General features: G+C 40.8%; 2 protein-coding genes across 2 annotated transcripts in view; one reads left to right on the top strand and one right to left on the bottom strand.

The window, feature by feature from the left end:
• The window catches only part of aven (apoptosis, caspase activation inhibitor), a 30,051-nt gene extending 15,236 nt beyond the window's left edge, over nt 1–14,815 (bottom strand). The window contains exons 1-2 of the mRNA XM_070848802.1: nt 14,608–14,815; nt 12,480–12,651 (exon numbers count right to left, since the gene is read on the bottom strand). Coding sequence (XP_070704903.1) covers nt 12,480–12,651; nt 14,608–14,802 — 367 coding nt within the window. The 5' untranslated portion in view covers nt 14,803–14,815. The remainder of the gene's footprint in view (nt 1–12,479; nt 12,652–14,607) is intronic.
• On the top strand, nt 2,399–17,188 carry chrm5b (cholinergic receptor, muscarinic 5b). Its single transcript, XM_070848801.1, has 2 exons — nt 2,399–2,471; nt 15,580–17,188. The coding sequence occupies exon 2, from the start codon at nt 15,653–15,655 to the stop codon at nt 17,186–17,188; it is 1,536 nt and encodes a 511-aa protein (XP_070704902.1). The 5' UTR covers nt 2,399–2,471; nt 15,580–15,652.
• The last annotated feature ends 832 nt before the right edge of the window (nt 17,189–18,020 follow it).

The following is an 18,020-nucleotide window of genomic DNA, read 5'->3' as shown; positions in this document are numbered from 1 at the left end:
AGTACTCCATTATTAAAAAACGCAGAACGCCTTCACAATTTTCAAATTTCAAATTCACAATTTCAAATTTACTTTTCTAGAAAATATGTCAAGACTGCTGTTTGTTATGTTGTTTAATTCAATACAGTCCGTACACAGTTGGCACATTTGCCTTGGTTGGAGAAGATTGTTCCTCCACTTGGTGGGACAAACCTGTGCTGGTTGGCAATGCCAATAAAGTTTGCACCGGTAGCAGCACATTTCACACCCTCTTGCACTACAATTTCGATGGAAAGAGCCCAGTAGCATCACACTTTGCAAGTGAAAGCAATTTTCCATGCTGTAACAGTGGCTGATTGAAATTAACACCAAGCTTCCAAACAAGTTTCCGCAACAACTGTGCCATCGTCGGTGCAGCCCTCTCGCCACTGTACAGGGCGACAACAAGAATTTACGGGCTGAGTCAAGGGTTTTCTTCCTCTTCATTTAAGAGAAAAATGCCACTCAGCAACATTAACATCCTCATCTTTGCTACTCGCCTGTAAGAGGCTTCATCTCATCATGAGCGTGGTGGTGAATGGTGGCATGTTCCACAACACATGATGCTGTGACAGTCTCATTGTGTCAAAAAGGCAGTTACCAAGCTGTTATCTATGGGAGTGAATGCTGCTGAACAGCTGCTTGTGAACTTGCGCTCATCTGCTTTCTGACAAGCAGGCAAAGGATGAGCTTTTTAAACCATTCTACTCAGAAGTTTCTCATTATAGATCCTGAATGAATGCATCTGCTCATCAACAAGAGGCTATAAAGTGCTCTTAAAGAGCGCAACAAATACAACAAAAAGCCAAAAAGGTTTGGTGCACAATTTAGTAGTGTTACCATGACGTCTGTCTACCTAAAAGTACTGTGTACATTGTGTAGATTGTTCAACTACAAAACATCATGAAACAAAATAAATCAAAGGGAATTGTATCTAGATTGTGTTTACCCAATGTGTTTTATGTATTATTAATATTGATATCTGTATAAGCCTCAGAATCCCAGTGTCGGCAGGGCCACACAACAGATATTCATCTCAGCACATTTTCTCTCCGCTTTCCACTAAATTAATTTAACATTTAAGCCACTGAGAGAATGTATTTTTCACCTCAGTGCAGCTCCATATGAAAAAGAAACTGATTTTTGTTACAGCAGGAAGCTTATTGGAGCAGGGAAGGTCATTGCAAAAGAAAGAGAAAGGACACGCTAAAAAGCACTTGCTACAAGGCCAATAGAGGCAGATGAGATTGCCTGGCAAATTGGGAGCAGTTTAAAAACTCTGCCAATCACCACTGACAGCTTCCACAGTCACTCACCCTGCTTTAGAGAGGGCGCACGGTCAAACACATCAGGGATTAACCCAAGTCACCGTGAAGTGGGACGCGTGAGGCTGTGTGAGGAGCCAGCAGCTGAGTGAATGCATTTCCTCTCTGGTGAAGGCATACAGCTGTAAGGCCCTTTCTGAACTGCTGCTGACACCCACATCGACTCCACCCCCGGCTCCTCCCCCCCTCTGTTTCATCCTACTCCTCCACCTCCTCACCTCGTCCTCCCTCCTCTTACATGTTGCTCAGTGCTCTGATGCGGGATGAGGCTTCCAGCCATGTGGGAATTTCTCCTAATAGTGGCTCATGGTTGGACCCGCGTGTTGGCGAGGACGTTAGTGCAGCGTGCATCCATGCAGCTTTCTCAGCGACAGCAATCACGAGCCTGGTAGGAGACAGACAGTCATTCAATCTGTGCAGCCTTGGCGATCGAAGAGGCTTTACTCCGCTTTCCTCCCCAGTGGGGTTGCTCAAACTTTGAAGAGAAAGTGAAAAACTTTTGCTTCCTTCATCGATTTCCCAGAAGATGTTGAGCTCATCTTCAGTGAAAAAGAGACAAGCTGATGAGATCTTCTCTTGATTTTCACTGCTGACGACCAGGAGCCATTTCCGGTGATTCATCCTTCTGAGAAAAAGGTCTGAGCAGGACCAAAGAGGCACCTACAGTGAGCTGCTCTGTCACATGGACACTGACGCTGAACAGCTGTTGCATTTACCATCTCGCCTCAGAAAGAGGCCGGAGCTACACAGTCCTACACGAAGATGCTGAAAAACTTGTTTGCATCAAAGCGGCTCGTACTTAGCAACTGATGAGGATGAGGCACGGTGGGATGACCTACCTGTATTTGACAAGTGTGTTTTTCACCTCGTTGGAGAGAGGAGCGCAGAGAAAAAAAAGTCAGCGAGAGGGAACAGGGGAGGGGAAGAGCGAGCCAGCGAGGGAAGGTGTGAAGCAAACGCTGTAAGAGGGAAACAGGGAGCTAGAGAAGACATACAGAGCTGAGAGAGACGCAGGGAGGAGAAACTCTGCCAGACTGGAGAAGGAGTAAAGGAAAAAACAGTGCATCAAAGCCCTGGCCAAACACCTATTTCATGCTGGAGGATCGTGTTTTGTCAGAGCCGAACAGGGTGAGTATATATTCTGTTTGATGTGGCTACTCTGGCAGGAAATTAAACAGGAGCAGCTGTCAACTGACCCTACTTACTGTTCAGTTATTCAGTATTATAAATTGTAAATGTAGCTTTAGTTCCTCTAATAAATGAATCATGGAGTGCTGGGGTTTATCAGCTGTCAGCAGAGCTTTTATACTTCAGACTCAGACTCCGCAGCACATTTTGTAAATTGTAGATTTAAAAGCGTTGCATTTGATGCCCACCAAAGGTTATTAAATAGATTCTGATCTTAAATAGTCTTCAGTGAGTTTGGGTATGGGTGTGTAGGAGTGCTCTGTGTGTGTGTCGGTGTGTGTGAGCGCTTTTTTTCTTTTTTTTTTATTTAGGAAAGAGTGGGAGGTACAAGGAGTTAGATGATTTAAGGAATCATTAAAAACTATGACAAGTTACGTGGCTGGCATCTCAACACTTGCACCACTGTATTATTGGAGGCATAAACACTATGAGCTTTGTCCAAACAAGGTTTAAAACTGAACAAGAACAGAGACAATAAACAATCAGTCGATCACCAGAAAATTCATCACAAACTATTTCGATAATTATTTATATCAAAAAATTGTCAAAATGTTGTTCTGTTGTTCTAGCGTGTGATAGAAGTGAGTGTGACTGGCTTGCTTTTCTGAAAATGACTGGATGAATGTTATTTTCCATTATCAACTGATTTGACGATTATGCCAATTAATTGACTGATCTATCAAACAACCGAAAACAGTGAAAAATCCGGCAGTGGAGTCATCAAATATCTCGTTTTGTTTGGAAACTGTCAAAAATCCCAAACTGGATTGAGATACAGAGATATACGTTCATATCAAGTATATTTGTTTACTAAAACCCAGAAAAGCAGTAAATTCTCACATTTGAGAAGCTGGAATTAAATAAATTTAATGCTAAATTTATCATCAAACAGTTGCTGATTAGCTTTATTCCTATTGAATAATGGAATAATAATAATAACTGTTGCAGCTCTGTAGTTAACTGGATATCATTGGATCTGGACGGTAAACTGGACAAAACAAGCAATTTGAAGGCATTAACTAGAGCTCTGGGAAAGTGTGAGGGGCATAATTATTTGTTGCAGCCCCAACTGTGGTAATTGTACTTGCGTAACTGTATTCAGTCTTTTTTTAAGCATAAATGTGACGATTTGCTGCTTTTCTGTATTGTTTTGTGATGAACCAACAACCCAATCAATCAATTTGCAAGCAAAGCAGGTAATATGAGGACATGACCTGTGGCTCTAGGAGACTGTGATATGGATTTTATACCATTTCCTGCCCGATTCATGTAGAAGTTAAAGTGTACTTTAACATAAAAACTACTGCAGCCCTAAAATGAACCCTCACATGTTAACATATATTGACCCTGAAACAATGGCACGGGTATCAAAGGATGAGAGTAGGCAGACTGTTCTGTGGGATGATCTCAGTGAAGTGTCTATGATCCACCTGCTGCTGCATTTGACCTCACACCATCCTTCTCTGGCTTAATGAATCATAATCAGCAATTGCCGGAGACCGAACCAAAGAGCAGTAATGCTTTGTTTCCTATTTTTTTTCCCAACCAGACAGTACATGACCAGCCTCATTCCTCTGCTTTGACGCCAGTCTCCTCCAGTCTGGATGGCTAATCAAGTATCCATAACGACACCGGAACATATAAATTAATGGCATGATTGGGACTATTCATCTCAGTTAGGAAAACGTCCTTGTGTTTGTCAATCTAGTTAGCAGAACCACTGAAGCTCTAATGCGATTTCCTTTTGTCTCATTATGATTGAGCCTTGATAGGTCCCCATTAGCGGCCTTGGTAAACTACGGCTGCGGGGGAGGAGGATTGATCCTTGTGTTAATGTGTACAGATAGATGACCGTGTTAGGATGTAAATAACTGCCCAGCAATTCCACCAAGTCGTACAGGCACATGGATGTGTACACACACACACACCAAGAGAATTGCACCATGTGTGCATTACCCCTAGCAACAGCACAATCAACCCCCAACAATGCAAGAGACTGAGACGAGACCTGACAAAATAAAATCACCTTCAGGTTACGAAACAGTCTCGAGTTCTTTCAGGCATCACAGCAACTTGATATGTTTTAATTCAATCAATACACCTCCCATTCACCAAAGTTCCTCTCAGGTTTATAACTATTGAAATTCTCAAGGTGACGAAAATATTCCTGCGCAAAAGCAGTCTCTAAATGCATTGCTTCTGAAATATTTTGAGCCTGAAAAGCCCCAAGGTTTCATCCTCAGTCTGGGCGCAACAGTCATGAAAAAGGTCTGCTGCGTCCTCGCCTCCTGACACACTGAATTCTCGACACTGAATGCAATAGAAGGTATAATCAGAGTCATTCAAAACACACGAATGCCAAAAGCACTTGGGATGTTTGGACAAGCAGTGGGGCAACATAATAGCCACCCAGCAGGCCACAAAACAACAGAAACTGAATTGACCTTCAATTCAAATCAAATAGTCTGTTTAGATAATTTCTCCATCAGGCTCCATTTTTCCTAATCACACAGAGTACAGTTGAGCTTTTAATAGCGCTTTTGTAAATAGAGCCACTGTGTGTCCCGACGCCTCAATTATGTATTTCTAAATAGACCGACGAGAAACGTTAACTGAACAGGTAGACGTCGTGTGTTTAAATTTCCCAGTTCCAATCAAGTTCTGTGCGTTTAATACCACTGTGTGAACAATAAATACATGCGGAGATAAGATGAAACTTTAATGGTCTTTGTGGGAAAACCGAGTCACCGCAGCAGCACACTCGTTACATTAAACAGAAGAAACGGTCAAATTGAAATCCAAACAAAGGGAGGTTATATAAATGGAGATTATATAAACAACAGTGAGGTTCTGCTAACATCTTAGGTAAGAATGAAAAAAGTGGGATGTATAGAGTGCAGCTATTGTATGTAACGTATTAGAGTGCAAGAGGTGGAAGGAGTACTCACTCTCTAAAACCAGCAGCACTACAATGTAGAAATACTCTGTTACACATAATTATTTTCCTTACACAAGTATTTGCAGCAGTACATACTTTAAGTACCAAAAAAGCTGAATTGTGCAGAATTATTATGCAGAATGTCCAATTTCAGAATAATGTTAATTATACTACTGGAATATGACTGTTGATACATTGATGTTTTTATCAATTAAATGTGGCAGCTAGTAAAGGTGGGGATCATCTATTGACATGAAGTTTATATAGATTATAGTTTATGGATTTTCTCTGAGGGATCAATAATTAACTCTTACCTTTATTTAACCTACGATAATACATCACAATGCATTTGTTGATTGGATTTTGTATATTAATTGTTGTTCTAGATTTGTAAAGTTAAGTACAGGTATCAAATTAATGTGGTGAAGTAAAATATACAATGTATGAACTACTAATGATCAATTATTAATATTGATTAAAAATTGTTCATATTAAAATAGCATCAAATGCAAATGCCCACATAAAGTACCTCAAAACTGTACTTGCATACACTACTTGAGGAAATGTACTTAGTTACTTTTCCCCCAACAACAGCAGCAGAACACACAAGAGTAAAGAAGTTATTATGTGACATAAAAATATATCAAAATAGTTAAATATATATAAAGTTTCTTCAAGCTTGGATTCTGCTCACTTTGGATTAAGTTGATCTGCAGATTTCAACTCTTGAACATGTTTCATCTCTTTTCTCTACATTTCCTGATTTAGGATTCTATCAGAGGGGTGTGCTGCAAGTAAGATGAGTGGGTTAGTGAGGTATGCTGAGCTTAAAGTCAGGATTTTCACTGTCAAGAAGGTGGCTCTCTCTCTCAACCTGGCTCCATCGCTGTGGGAACTGCCCTGAAATCACCTGTAAAAAGTGCCAGCCTCTTTTGTCCCTGATGATATTCTCTCTCAGCGACAGATCTTTAGCTGAAGGGGTGCGCAAATCATGATGCAAACATGTTGAGCCGTGCATTATTGTGAAGAAGCCATTCAGTTTCAGTGGTGCAAACCGCAGTATCAAGTGGTCACAGGAACCTACATGTGTTCAGCTGGTGATGCCGAACATCTGTAATATCACACGCAGACGAATGTTTCACAGCAGATCATCCTCACAGTGACAGAATGATGAAGGCTCAGCAGCTGCAGACACATCACAGATACTACTCAATAAAATTCATGGCACTCTGATTTAGCCCAAAAACTAAAGTGATTTCCAAGGACAGCGTCAGACTTAAATGCAGTTGATTATGTTTAAATCTGCTGTATAAAATAAGAGCTTTACAATGTGCAGCTGCAACGTTACAAATAAACAGGAGGTGCTGTTATAATATATTAACTTATTCTGCAGCGTTCCTTTTTTGCTTTATTTGCAACAACAGTTTAAGCGTTCTTCACATGTCTCCATTATAACGACCTGTTCCTCTTTACTGAAGTAGGCGGCACACAAATCGACTACTTGAGCCAGCTCCGTAGTACAGCCCTCGTTTCAAATGTTGACAAAAGAATGCCACCTCCAATTCCAATAAATACATGTTCTGGGGCTTTCAATCATATCACATAATCTTCATGATGGGATGAAGGCCGCCTAGTTGCCACGGTAACGTGCTGTAGATATCCATATTGTCATTACACTTTAATGACTTCTCCTGAACATCTTAAATGTTGTTTAGACTTTAGACGATAACGGTTCATATATTTGTAGATAATCCTGGCCTTCACTTGAGCCATGTTATTAAGAAAATCACTGCCTCGCTCCATCTGTTGCGCCTGGCACTGGAGTAGTGATGAACCGACGGTAGCTCTTGCCAGACAAACTTGGTAGGAAACTTGCATGTGTTCTCAGCAGCCGCTGCTACAACTGACAATAAGGCATAATGTTAAACGCCTATTTATAATGTCAGAGAAACACAAGTAGAAGAGTCTCTATGGTTCATCTATGGTCTAAAGTGCTTGACACAAGGGGTGCGCCCAACTCCACTTTTGTTATTTAAACAGCAAAGTAATATGCAAAGGGGTTTGTATTTAGTCTCTTAATTAATCATAAGTGCATTTTGGGCCTGACATGAATTAAAGATGCCCTTTGAAATGCCTTCAATGCCCTTTAAAAGCCAGGTACATCAGCTATGTAAAGGATTGGCTAAGTTTGCTAAGTAAGGGCTTTATCCTGCTTATTGCACGGCTTTGTACTATAAATCAACAATTTGACAAAGTATTGACTATAAAAATGGTTTTATTGATTGATTGATTTTAATACCTCTGTCATCAGAATTGTGTTCATAGCAACGGTCTGCTATACAGAAATAATGAGAAATGCAGAAATAGTGATTGCTGTAACTGAGCAATCAGAATTGAATATTCAACAACACAACAGTAGCTACTGGTCATACCAGACAAAGTATAACTACAGTAGAAAAAAACCCTTACTTATTTGTGTGAGGGGGCATTGTATTGATCATGAATTCAACTTTTCATTTGAGGTTCTTTAGGGCTGCAACTAATGATTGTTTTTATAATCGATTTAGCCCCCAATTTTCTCAAATAATTCTCAGTTAATTGTTTGGTCTATAAAACATAAGAAAACTGTAAAAAAAAAAAAAAAAAAAAGCACATCACCAAAGTGCAACTGACGTATCTGAATTTCTGGTTTGACCTGATAAAACCTACAGATAACTAGTTTCCTCTATTGGGAAACAAAGAAAAGCTGCACATTCATACATTTGAGAAGCTGGAGAGCTTTTTTTGTCATTTCAGCTTGAAAAATGACTAAATACCTTCAATCGATTAATCTGTTTCATCTCTAAATACCTTCCGAAGTTGCATGGTCTCACTTTTACAAAGCTCTGGTGCTCTCTGGCTCTCAATGTCTGAAACAAAACAATCCCCGTCCATTTGTAATGCTACAGTCTTATTTTGGTGCATGGCACCATTATCAGATCATGTCTTCTTATGACCGGCAACACCCTTGTCGTGGAGTAGGAAAAACATTTCATCCATTTCATTAAAATGCAAAATCAGACCATAATCTCATGTCTAACGCCTCCAACACACTGTCGGTAAACCTCTGCTCGCGAACTCTCTGCTCTGGGATTTTGAATCTTTGGAAGAGCTGCTGCTCTAGGCCATTTCTATCCGGAAATACATAACATCTGCACATACTTTTGACCTGTACATTCTGTACTGCAACACTTCAACACCTTGGAAACAATAAGTGATGGTGATGTAAGCTCCACAATAGGAAGTATTTTGTAATATCTTCGGCTAAGAGAAAAAGGGAGATTTCAGTGGCGAATTCCTGATTTCACGGCTACCTTAATTGGCCAGAAAAACGACTCTTGAAAGCATTGCCTCCCACGTACAATTAAGTATCCTCTAGAGAGCTGCAGCCTCTTGCTGTACGGCATGACTAATCTGACAATGTGGGCAAAACACAGAGAGAGTCAAACAACTCACAAGAGAACCTTTGGCATTTACGCTGCAAGAGAAGGGGAGAGAGACACGCCGCTGCAACACTCTGTTCCTCTCTAATGGCGTGAGAAAAAAAAACAACAATCCTATAAAAACAGCTGCTTAAACACTCAACCTGAGTTAAAAATGGCCTCAACTAAAAGCTTGAAAAATTCGAGTTTTTAATAAATAAATAAAAAAGAACAATATTTTAAGACATAGGTTGTAAATAGGGGACTCTGATGTAAAGAAACTAATTTGCCTTTCAGTCTGTTTCACATCAAAAACTCTGTGCCCGCTCAGCATCTCATACAACGGTGGCTGCTGGAGATGTGGAGAGGCTGTGGATCATTTATCTTAATTGCTAGTTCTGTCTCAAATTGTATTTCAGTGGACTAAGGACACCAGTGTGCAACAGCATGAGACTGAAAATAGTGCTTCTTTTTCCTGTTCTTTCAGATAAGAATTGGTTTTGAATCGATTCTGAATCAAATCAGACACACTAGAGTCAGAATCAAATTGTCAGGCTCCCAAAGATTCACACTCAAAAATGTTAGCAAACAGTTGCCTATTTACAGATTTTGCCATCACAAAGCAACATTAGCATTGAATTAGGGGAAGTGTTTATGGATACCAGATTAATGCAAGCCTAACGTTCACTCTCAACTTCAACAACAACTGCTAAAGGCTCTGCTGCGTATACCAGACAGTTGTGAACTTTAACTTTAACGGGTGGTGCACAGTAAGTTGTTGGAGCTTTTCCACCACTGCTCATTGCAGCCAAAAATAACACCAACGAGAGCTGGCGAGTGAGACTGAACCAAAACAGTAAAGCCGTGTGCCCTAACACCAAGACAGAGAGCTGATCAGTGCAGCTTTAAGCCACAGTCAAACTATAAAAGTCTCGTCTTCAAGCCATAACAGAACTTTGAAAAGAGCTAATTTACCAAAACATAAAGCAATGGACAACTAAGAAAGTAAAATCTCATTTATAAGCTTTCCATTTCATTTACATGCCAATTTTGAACAAAAGGAAAGTGAATCACATCAGTAGAAGACAAAATAACTCACTGACGTTTGTTAATGAATACAAGGCCAACGTGTTGGTGTAGCCCTAGTTTGCATAATGGCATCTTAATACCCATTCCGCATCCTGTTGATGTATAAAATTCAAAACACCCAATACTAGATAATATGAAACCAAACATTTCCACCTTAGACCTTTAAAAAGTGCTATACTATCTGCAGAAGCACGTTATGAAATCTACTCGTGCTGAGAGGGGACTGGGTGAAAGGGACGGCTCAGTGACACCGGATTTGAACATCAAGATGGATTTCTGCCATAATGACTCCAGTGTAGTAGCCCATTTGTGCTATGGTTCAGCTAGAGTTTAACTTGTAGGCAGTAGATGGATGTGTTTTCCATTAGCAGGCCACATGGTGCATTCTTTATAACACCTATTTTCAGAATTTACCAATCGAAGTATTTTTTTTTTTTTTTTTTTTTTAAAAACAAAAATGACTGAAAAAATGCTGTTTTCAGCCTCTCAAAAGTTACGATTTGCGTGAGTGAATGTTTTTGGATTCTGGATGTTGGTGGCCTAAAAGAAGACATCTAAAGAATTTACTGTGGACTTGTGATGGTCATTTTAAAGGCTTAGTGATCAATTGATAATCAAGAAACTAATGAGCAAACTAATCCATAATAAAAATGTTCAAAGGAAATGCAGCCAGGTTATAAATACAGTCTTGTCTCTTAGCTACTGAAACCACTGAGCCTTGTGTTCATTACAGTAAATATTACTAATCATGTTTATACTCTTCTATTCACTTTGTGAATGAGAGAGATTTAATACTTGTGGAGATGACAGATGCACTACAAATCTAGTCTGACAGGAACACACTGACAGAAGGCTCCTAACTTAAACTGTGTGTGGGTGTGAGCTACTTGGAAACGGACACAAATAATTCCATGAAAATGAGAGGCAAATATTCCATGAAAGTCTGGGTGTAGGCCCAAAGGGAAGTTTCAGGTCATAAATACTAAATACATAAATACTGCAAACACGTCAGTACAGGAAAATCCACGTTTCATATTTCACATTATACGCATTATATGCTGTTAACAATCAGACAAGAGAAGCTGCTCACTGAAACTGCTTGACTCCTTCTCACAGTCTAATCATAAGATGCGTATTTTAGATTCAGTGTGTGACTTAAAACTTTCCAACGATATCATTATCTCCAATGTGCACTGCCAATAAACTAAAAGACATTTGCCAGAGAATCGTGACATTTTCAAGCTTTCTTCAGTAACAGAATTATCCACTGATAGTCTGGTCTGTAATTTAATGGGCACATTTCAAACAGCAACTGCTAATATCTGATTCACCATTCCTCTAACTGTACCAATTTGCCAAATTTGTTACTGCTGGTCAATACATTTCAACCCACAGAGGCCAGAGAAGCTGTGTTTGTCTTCATTTTTAAATCTAATGAGGAGATGGTCTCTAACAAGAACTAGAAACCAACAGCCATAGCAGTATAAAGCACACATCAGTTACTTTGGCTTAATTACTGCACGCGTGGGAGCTGCTAAAATGAGACGGAGCCTTCTTCCCGGTCTGTCATATTTCATTTTTTATTTATTTTTTTTTGGCAAAACAGTGAACAGCTTTGGAGGGTGACCCTCTGCCTTATTTAACCCAACCTCAGGCATGGTCTAAATGTGACAGTCCCACACTGGGGCTGTTTTCCAACAATCAGGCCTAAATATAAAGGAATCTCAAGCTCTTCTCTAATCAGTAAACACTGAGCTTACTTGTGTTCCTTTGGGGGAAGAATTATCAAAAGAAATGGGGATGAGGCTGTTGAGGGCCCAGGGGGCCAAACACCGACTACTGAGGCTGAAATTACTACAGCGAACAAAGACAAACAAGGATCAGCAACCTGACAGTAAAGTCCATACAGAGCAATTACAGTCCATTAAGATGACAGACATTTCCTTTTAACTAATTAGGATACAGAAAAGTAAGATTAAAGTAAATTAGACTCAGTGGAGTGTTTGACACCAAGTGAATTTCCATGTCATTATCCCAGAAAGGCTGATCCACAAATTAAACCTCAACACACGACACACTCGTACTGTTCCTTTAATCTAGTTTTTGTTTGATCAGTATTAGAAAAAAAAAGCATATATTTGTGCTTACTGAACCAAAATGTTAGAGCAGCAAAGCAAACACGCTTTATTTCTTCGTCATACCTACTATCAAAGGCGCTGACTGAATAAGTCCAAGTATTATATTTGCTTTATAAGTCAATGTCACATTATTGTGTTGGCTTATACAATTCTACCCTTGAAAGGAATTCATTTATATAGACAAATCGAAGACCAAAAGACGAAACACTGTAAGAACAGGAAGCTCAGATGCCCGACTCATCTCTCCTGCTGAAGGCCCACTGAGCACTTAACGTGTGTTCGGCAAAACAAACTCTTGAAGTGTTTCGTGACCAGACCTTACCTGCTGACTCCAGCAGGACTTGGTAGTCTGTTCCTCTCTGAGTGGGTGTGTTGTCATCCGGCTCCTGCCTCTCTGACTCCTCATAGCGATCCCAGTTAGACTCCAGTTTCCTCCTGGAGAAAACCTCCATCCTGTCATCTTCCTCCTGAAAGCTCTCCCCTTCATCTTGATCCTAAAAGAGAACATAGTGGGAAACCCAGTGAGGAACGTGTGATTCAAGTGACATTAAAGTGATACCAGGAGTTCTTTTCATCTGGCACATGCTAAGCCTTGAGATTTAAGGCTCAGTATGCTTCAGACAAACTAGATTATACGATGCTGTCAGACCTTGACTAAAGGCTAAAGGCTTTATGCTTTGAGGGGCCAACTGGAAGGTGGAGCAGAAAGCTTTCCATCATAGAGAGACGAGGCATTATGGGAATAATGGTGCACACTCACATGGTGTTGCATTTAACTGTACACATGAAAGGTGGCAGACGTAGTTGTGTGAAGAATGAAAAAGCAGAGGCCGAGGGAGAAGTTCAAAACCTGCCTATTTACACATCACACAGGGTACAGGCACTCTTCAATGGTCAGACATGTGCTTTGTTGTCTTACATACAAAGGCCTTGAGTTTTAATCCACTTTGCTGCGCTAAGCTAATTTTGCCAATTTTACATGGAGCCAAACAGTATGTAAGAAAACTGAATAGTTCAGGGGGGAAAAAACATCTTGCATGCATACTTCAACAATTCCCCATTTGAAACTAGCAAGGATGGGACAGACTTTTCAGGCTTTGCCTACAAGAGATGAACACTGTAGAAGTGACATATTGTCATAATCAAATAATCATTTAATTTGCTTTTTAAGCAAAAATGGTGAGAATTTGCAGCTACCCACTCCTCCCATGTGAGGATTTGCTGCTCTGTCTGTTTTGTACCATTGTAAATTGAATATTTTTTGGACTGATGATCAAAAAAATAGTTATTTAATAAAAAATGTCATCTTAAGCACTGGAAAGATACTTTTTTATTCATCTTACAAACACACAGGAGGCTCACACACATTCAGAAATAAAAACCTGTATTTTGATACTTGCTACTGTTGTAGATCACATCATAGAGAATTGGCAGACTGTGTCAGAAAGTGATTCATTTTTGTTTGCTTTATTCTTACTACTATCAAAAACTCAGGGCCAGCTAGCCTTGGACACTGTGAATATGATTTTTTTCTTTCCACGACAAAAATGCTCCACAAAGTATAATTCAAAGAGCGTTTTGTAAAGTGTTTGTTAACACATAGCTCTTACTCATGAGTGGTAGCGAAGCCTGACAAAAGAGTCAAGGTAAATGGCATGACTGTATGACAAAGAACAGACGTCCACGCCAAATCTGAACTCATTAAATTTGTCTCATCTCATGAGTCATAGATTTCTTCCCGTTTTGTCACGTAGCTGCACAAACCTTTGATAATGTTGTCATGGAAATGGGCAGCAGGTGATGCATCAGAAGGACACGGTGTGGTTTTCCTGTCAAAACTCACTCATAAACTAACACACAAACCAAAAAAAAAACAGAGCCATTTTTTCAACAATATCATCAAAGACCCCATGGTAGCTATGGATGCATCAAAGGAGATTTTTATAATTGCAATCAAGGAGCCCCTATGTACCAAAGGAGATCTGTATGATTGCAATCACAGAGCCCCTATTGTTTCCCTGTCTAATTTTGTAGTTACCATGGCGGGAGCATCAAGTGACAGAACATCCCAGTGACAGTGAAGAAGCACTCTGTAGTAGTGCCATATCCAAGATCAAACACTGATAATGTAATGGTAAACCAAACAGGCTTCGCTCCATCAGTCTAATAGGGCCTCATTATGCGCATTATGAATGTGCGTTACAGTACAGTAAAGTGTTCAATGTTTCAAAGCCACTTTTGGAGCAAAAAGGCTCATAATTACGCTAAAATGAATGCTAATTAGGCCGAATTGACAAGGAGGTTAAGTTTTGATGTTGAGTTTTACAGCGTCGTCCACGAACCGTCCGTGTGTTTTCTTCAAAACGCAACCACAAAAATATTACTTTTTTTGAACTTGGTTTGGTGGAGCAGCTTAATGGGGCCACAACGCAACTTCCACGCTCTCTCACCCGGTGATGGAACTCCGCTACATGGGCGCCTCCCCCGCGTCCACGACCGCGGTGGTGGTCTCTTTTGCCCCGGCCGCGTTGGTGGCCTCCTCTCCCTCTGCCCCGGTGCTCACCGCCAAAACTGTCGCTGTCGTTTCCTCCCCGGCCACTTTTTTTCCAGCCGCCTCCTCTACCTCTGCTTGGTCTGGCCTCCATTGCTGTCAAGTGTGGCCGGACAGTTTAGCGTGTGACACTCAGAGTTGAACGGAGGGCGTGTTACATTGAATGAAGTCCTAAGATAAAACGGCGTCTGATGGTTCCGAGTATCATTTGGTCCAAAATAATTCATGTCATACTCACATTACTGTGGACATATTAATAAGAAAAATTGAATGTCAGCATTTTAGAATTATTTTATTGGAAAACAATTGCAGCAATACAGGACATATAAATTACACACAACATATTACATCAAGGCTATATATTTAAATCAAAATAAGTAAATGCGTTTTTTATTAAACATAATGTATTTAATTTTTAATAACGAAATGACACAGCTACAGGGATAACTAACAAAAAAACAGAAATGTTAAAGAAGCAATGCTAATTATTGTTTTCATTCTTTATATCATATAAGATTTTGAGGTTTGTTAAAATAAATCAAAGCTCTGAACAACCTTAAAGACCCTTGATCTCATAGATAAATTATTCTGCAAATAATATTTAGAAATCACCAATATTTCTGTGGAAACATCACAAACTAAATTTACGTGAGTTAATTTGTTGCAAAAAAGCACCATTATAGTAAACGGCTGTATTAGACATGATATTGCAGCTTGTACACTGAAGTATTCAACATGATTAAATAAACTGAATACTACTACCACTACGGTACTAATAGTAAATATATGAGCGGATGTTTTGTGATCCCTTGAAAATGAGTTGATATGTCATTATTAATGTATCTCATTAATGTTTTTCTTTTTACTTCAGGAAACATCTTAATGGAGCTGCAAAAGGGCACCTGTCTCTGACCTGTCAGCAGTAACACAGATAACACACCACCATGGATGTAGACCCTCCTAACAGCACTTTTGCCGACTCATCACATGTCCAGGCTGCTCCCCACAGCCTTTGGGAGGTTATAGCCATCGCTACGGTGTCGGCCATCGTCAGCTTGATAACTATTGTTGGTAACGTGCTGGTGTTGCTGTCCTTCAAAGTCAACAGCCAGCTGAAGACTGTGAACAACTACTACCTACTGAGTTTGGCTTTTGCTGACCTCATCATAGGAGTGTTGTCCATGAACTTATACACCACATATATCCTGATGGGCTACTGGTCCTTGGGAAACATTGCATGTGATCTCTGGCTAGCAGTGGATTATGTGGCTAGCAATGCTTCAGTTATGAACTTACTCGTCATCAGCTTTGACAGGTACTTCTCCATTACGAGGCCGCTGACTTACAGGGCTAAACGGACTCCAAAGAGAGCTGCCATCATGATAGGCCTTGCATGGCTGGTGTCTTTTGCTCTCTGGGCGCCACCCATTCTGTGCTGGCAGTACTTTGTAGGGGAGAGAAATGTGCCTCCTGACCAGTGCCAGATCCAGTTTTTAACAGAGCCTGTGATCACGTTTGGGACAGCCATCGCTGCCTTCTACATCCCAGTCTCTGTTATGACGATCCTTTACTGTAGGATCTACAAGGAGACTCAGAAACGGACCAAAGATCTGGCAGAGCTGCAAGGCCTCTCAACAGAAACCGTTCCAGAGGGGGCTAAACCACAAAAAACTATCATTCATTCTTGTTTTCATTTCACCAGAGAGAAGAGAGACCGGAGTCAGGCCTCCTGGTCCTCATCGAACCAAAGTAATGCCACTAAAACCACTACTAGGTCAGATGAAGCATGGGTGAAAGCAGATCAGGTCACTTCCTTTAACAGCTACACCTCATCTGAAGAGGAGGAGCATCATGTTTCAATAGACACCCCACAAGGATCATTCAAAGAGCAAGGTAGTGGACAAAGTAATAAGAACGGGCAGGTGATCGATTATACAGAAGATCAGTATTTTTCCACCCCTCAGAAGAAGAACAGTAAAAAGCAAATCTCTTACAAGTTCAAACCTGGATCAAAGGGCAAAAACGGCAATCCTACCGTTGCAACACCCAGCCCTGCTGAAGCAGAGCCGCCCGCCAAAAACGCCTCCCCTTCCTCCTCCACCACCTCCAAACCCATGGACGCCGTCCTGAAGAACCAGATCACCAAGAGGAAGAGGATGGTGCTGGTGAAGGAGAAGAAGGCGGCCCAGACCCTCAGCGCCATCCTCCTGGCCTTCATCCTCACGTGGACGCCGTACAACATCATGGTGCTCATCTCCACCTTCTGTGCCGATTGCATCCCTACGTCCCTGTGGAACCTGGGCTACTGGCTGTGCTACGTCAACAGCACCATCAACCCCATGTGCTACGCCCTCTGCAACAAGACCTTTCAGAAGACCTTCCGCATGCTTCTGCTCTGCCAGTGGAGGAGGAGGAGGAGAGGAGAGGACAAGTTGTACTGGTGCGGACAAAACCAAAACATCAACAATAAAATGACTTGATGTGGCACTGCAATGTCAGGGCAGACGTAGTGCTTTTTGCCCACATGGGGATTTTCTTGGTATGTTCTGTAGTCAGTGGTCATCTTCAGCATGAAGTGCTGCATGTGATTCTTGTGTTTAAGTACATGTTGGTGGAAAGTTAGCTGAGCATGATGCAGCACTTTAAAGTGCCGCTCCGGATTATTACAGAAAAGAAGGTGGCTACACGTTTTTACAGTGGTTAGAGAATGGGTTGAGATTATGGTGAGTATATTTTAAAGGGGAACTCCACCAAATTTACACTTCAAAGTCTGTTTACGGATCTTGGGGAGTGCTACTGCATGTGAAAAACATTGTGAGGCAGCAGAGGGAGCTGTATGAAGTCTGCAAAATTGCCTCAGATGATGATGAGTCCATCTTGAGTCCAACAATGTTACAGGAGTGCAACGTTAAATCGGTGGAGTTCGCTTTTGATGTAATATTTACACGCCAATATGTGCATTGAAAGTCACTGGTTGCTGTAATTATTCCTCCTCCCCATACTGGCGGTAAAACCATCTCCTCCTTCTGTAACATGACTCCATTGTTAGAAGATGGGAGACAAAATCTACAGTCCTCAATCTGTGCAAGCATGCATTTTAAAGTCCCCTGCCACTCACAATGTGTTTTGATTATTGTTGACTTTCTCTGCCTGGAATGATGTTTGTGCAGAGCTTGACGCCGGAAGGTTTTCTTTGCCCCCACAATAAATCTGAGTTTAAGACGTGGGCATGATGAATGATAAAGTGATGACGATACAGTGTGAAGCTTCCACCACACAAACAATGAGAATGGACTTTTCAGTGAAGTAAGA

This window comes from Pempheris klunzingeri, chromosome 18, assembly GCF_042242105.1.
Source record: "Pempheris klunzingeri isolate RE-2024b chromosome 18, fPemKlu1.hap1, whole genome shotgun sequence".
Lineage (NCBI taxonomy): Eukaryota > Metazoa > Chordata > Actinopteri > Acropomatiformes > Pempheridae > Pempheris > Pempheris klunzingeri.
This window is presented reverse-complemented; position numbering and strand designations above follow the sequence as displayed.

Bases quoted from the DNA above. Each gene is read 5' to 3' on its own strand.
- chrm5b (XM_070848801.1), top strand. From the start codon at position 15,653: ATGGATGTAGACCCTCCTAACAGCACTTTTGCCGACTCATCACATGTC.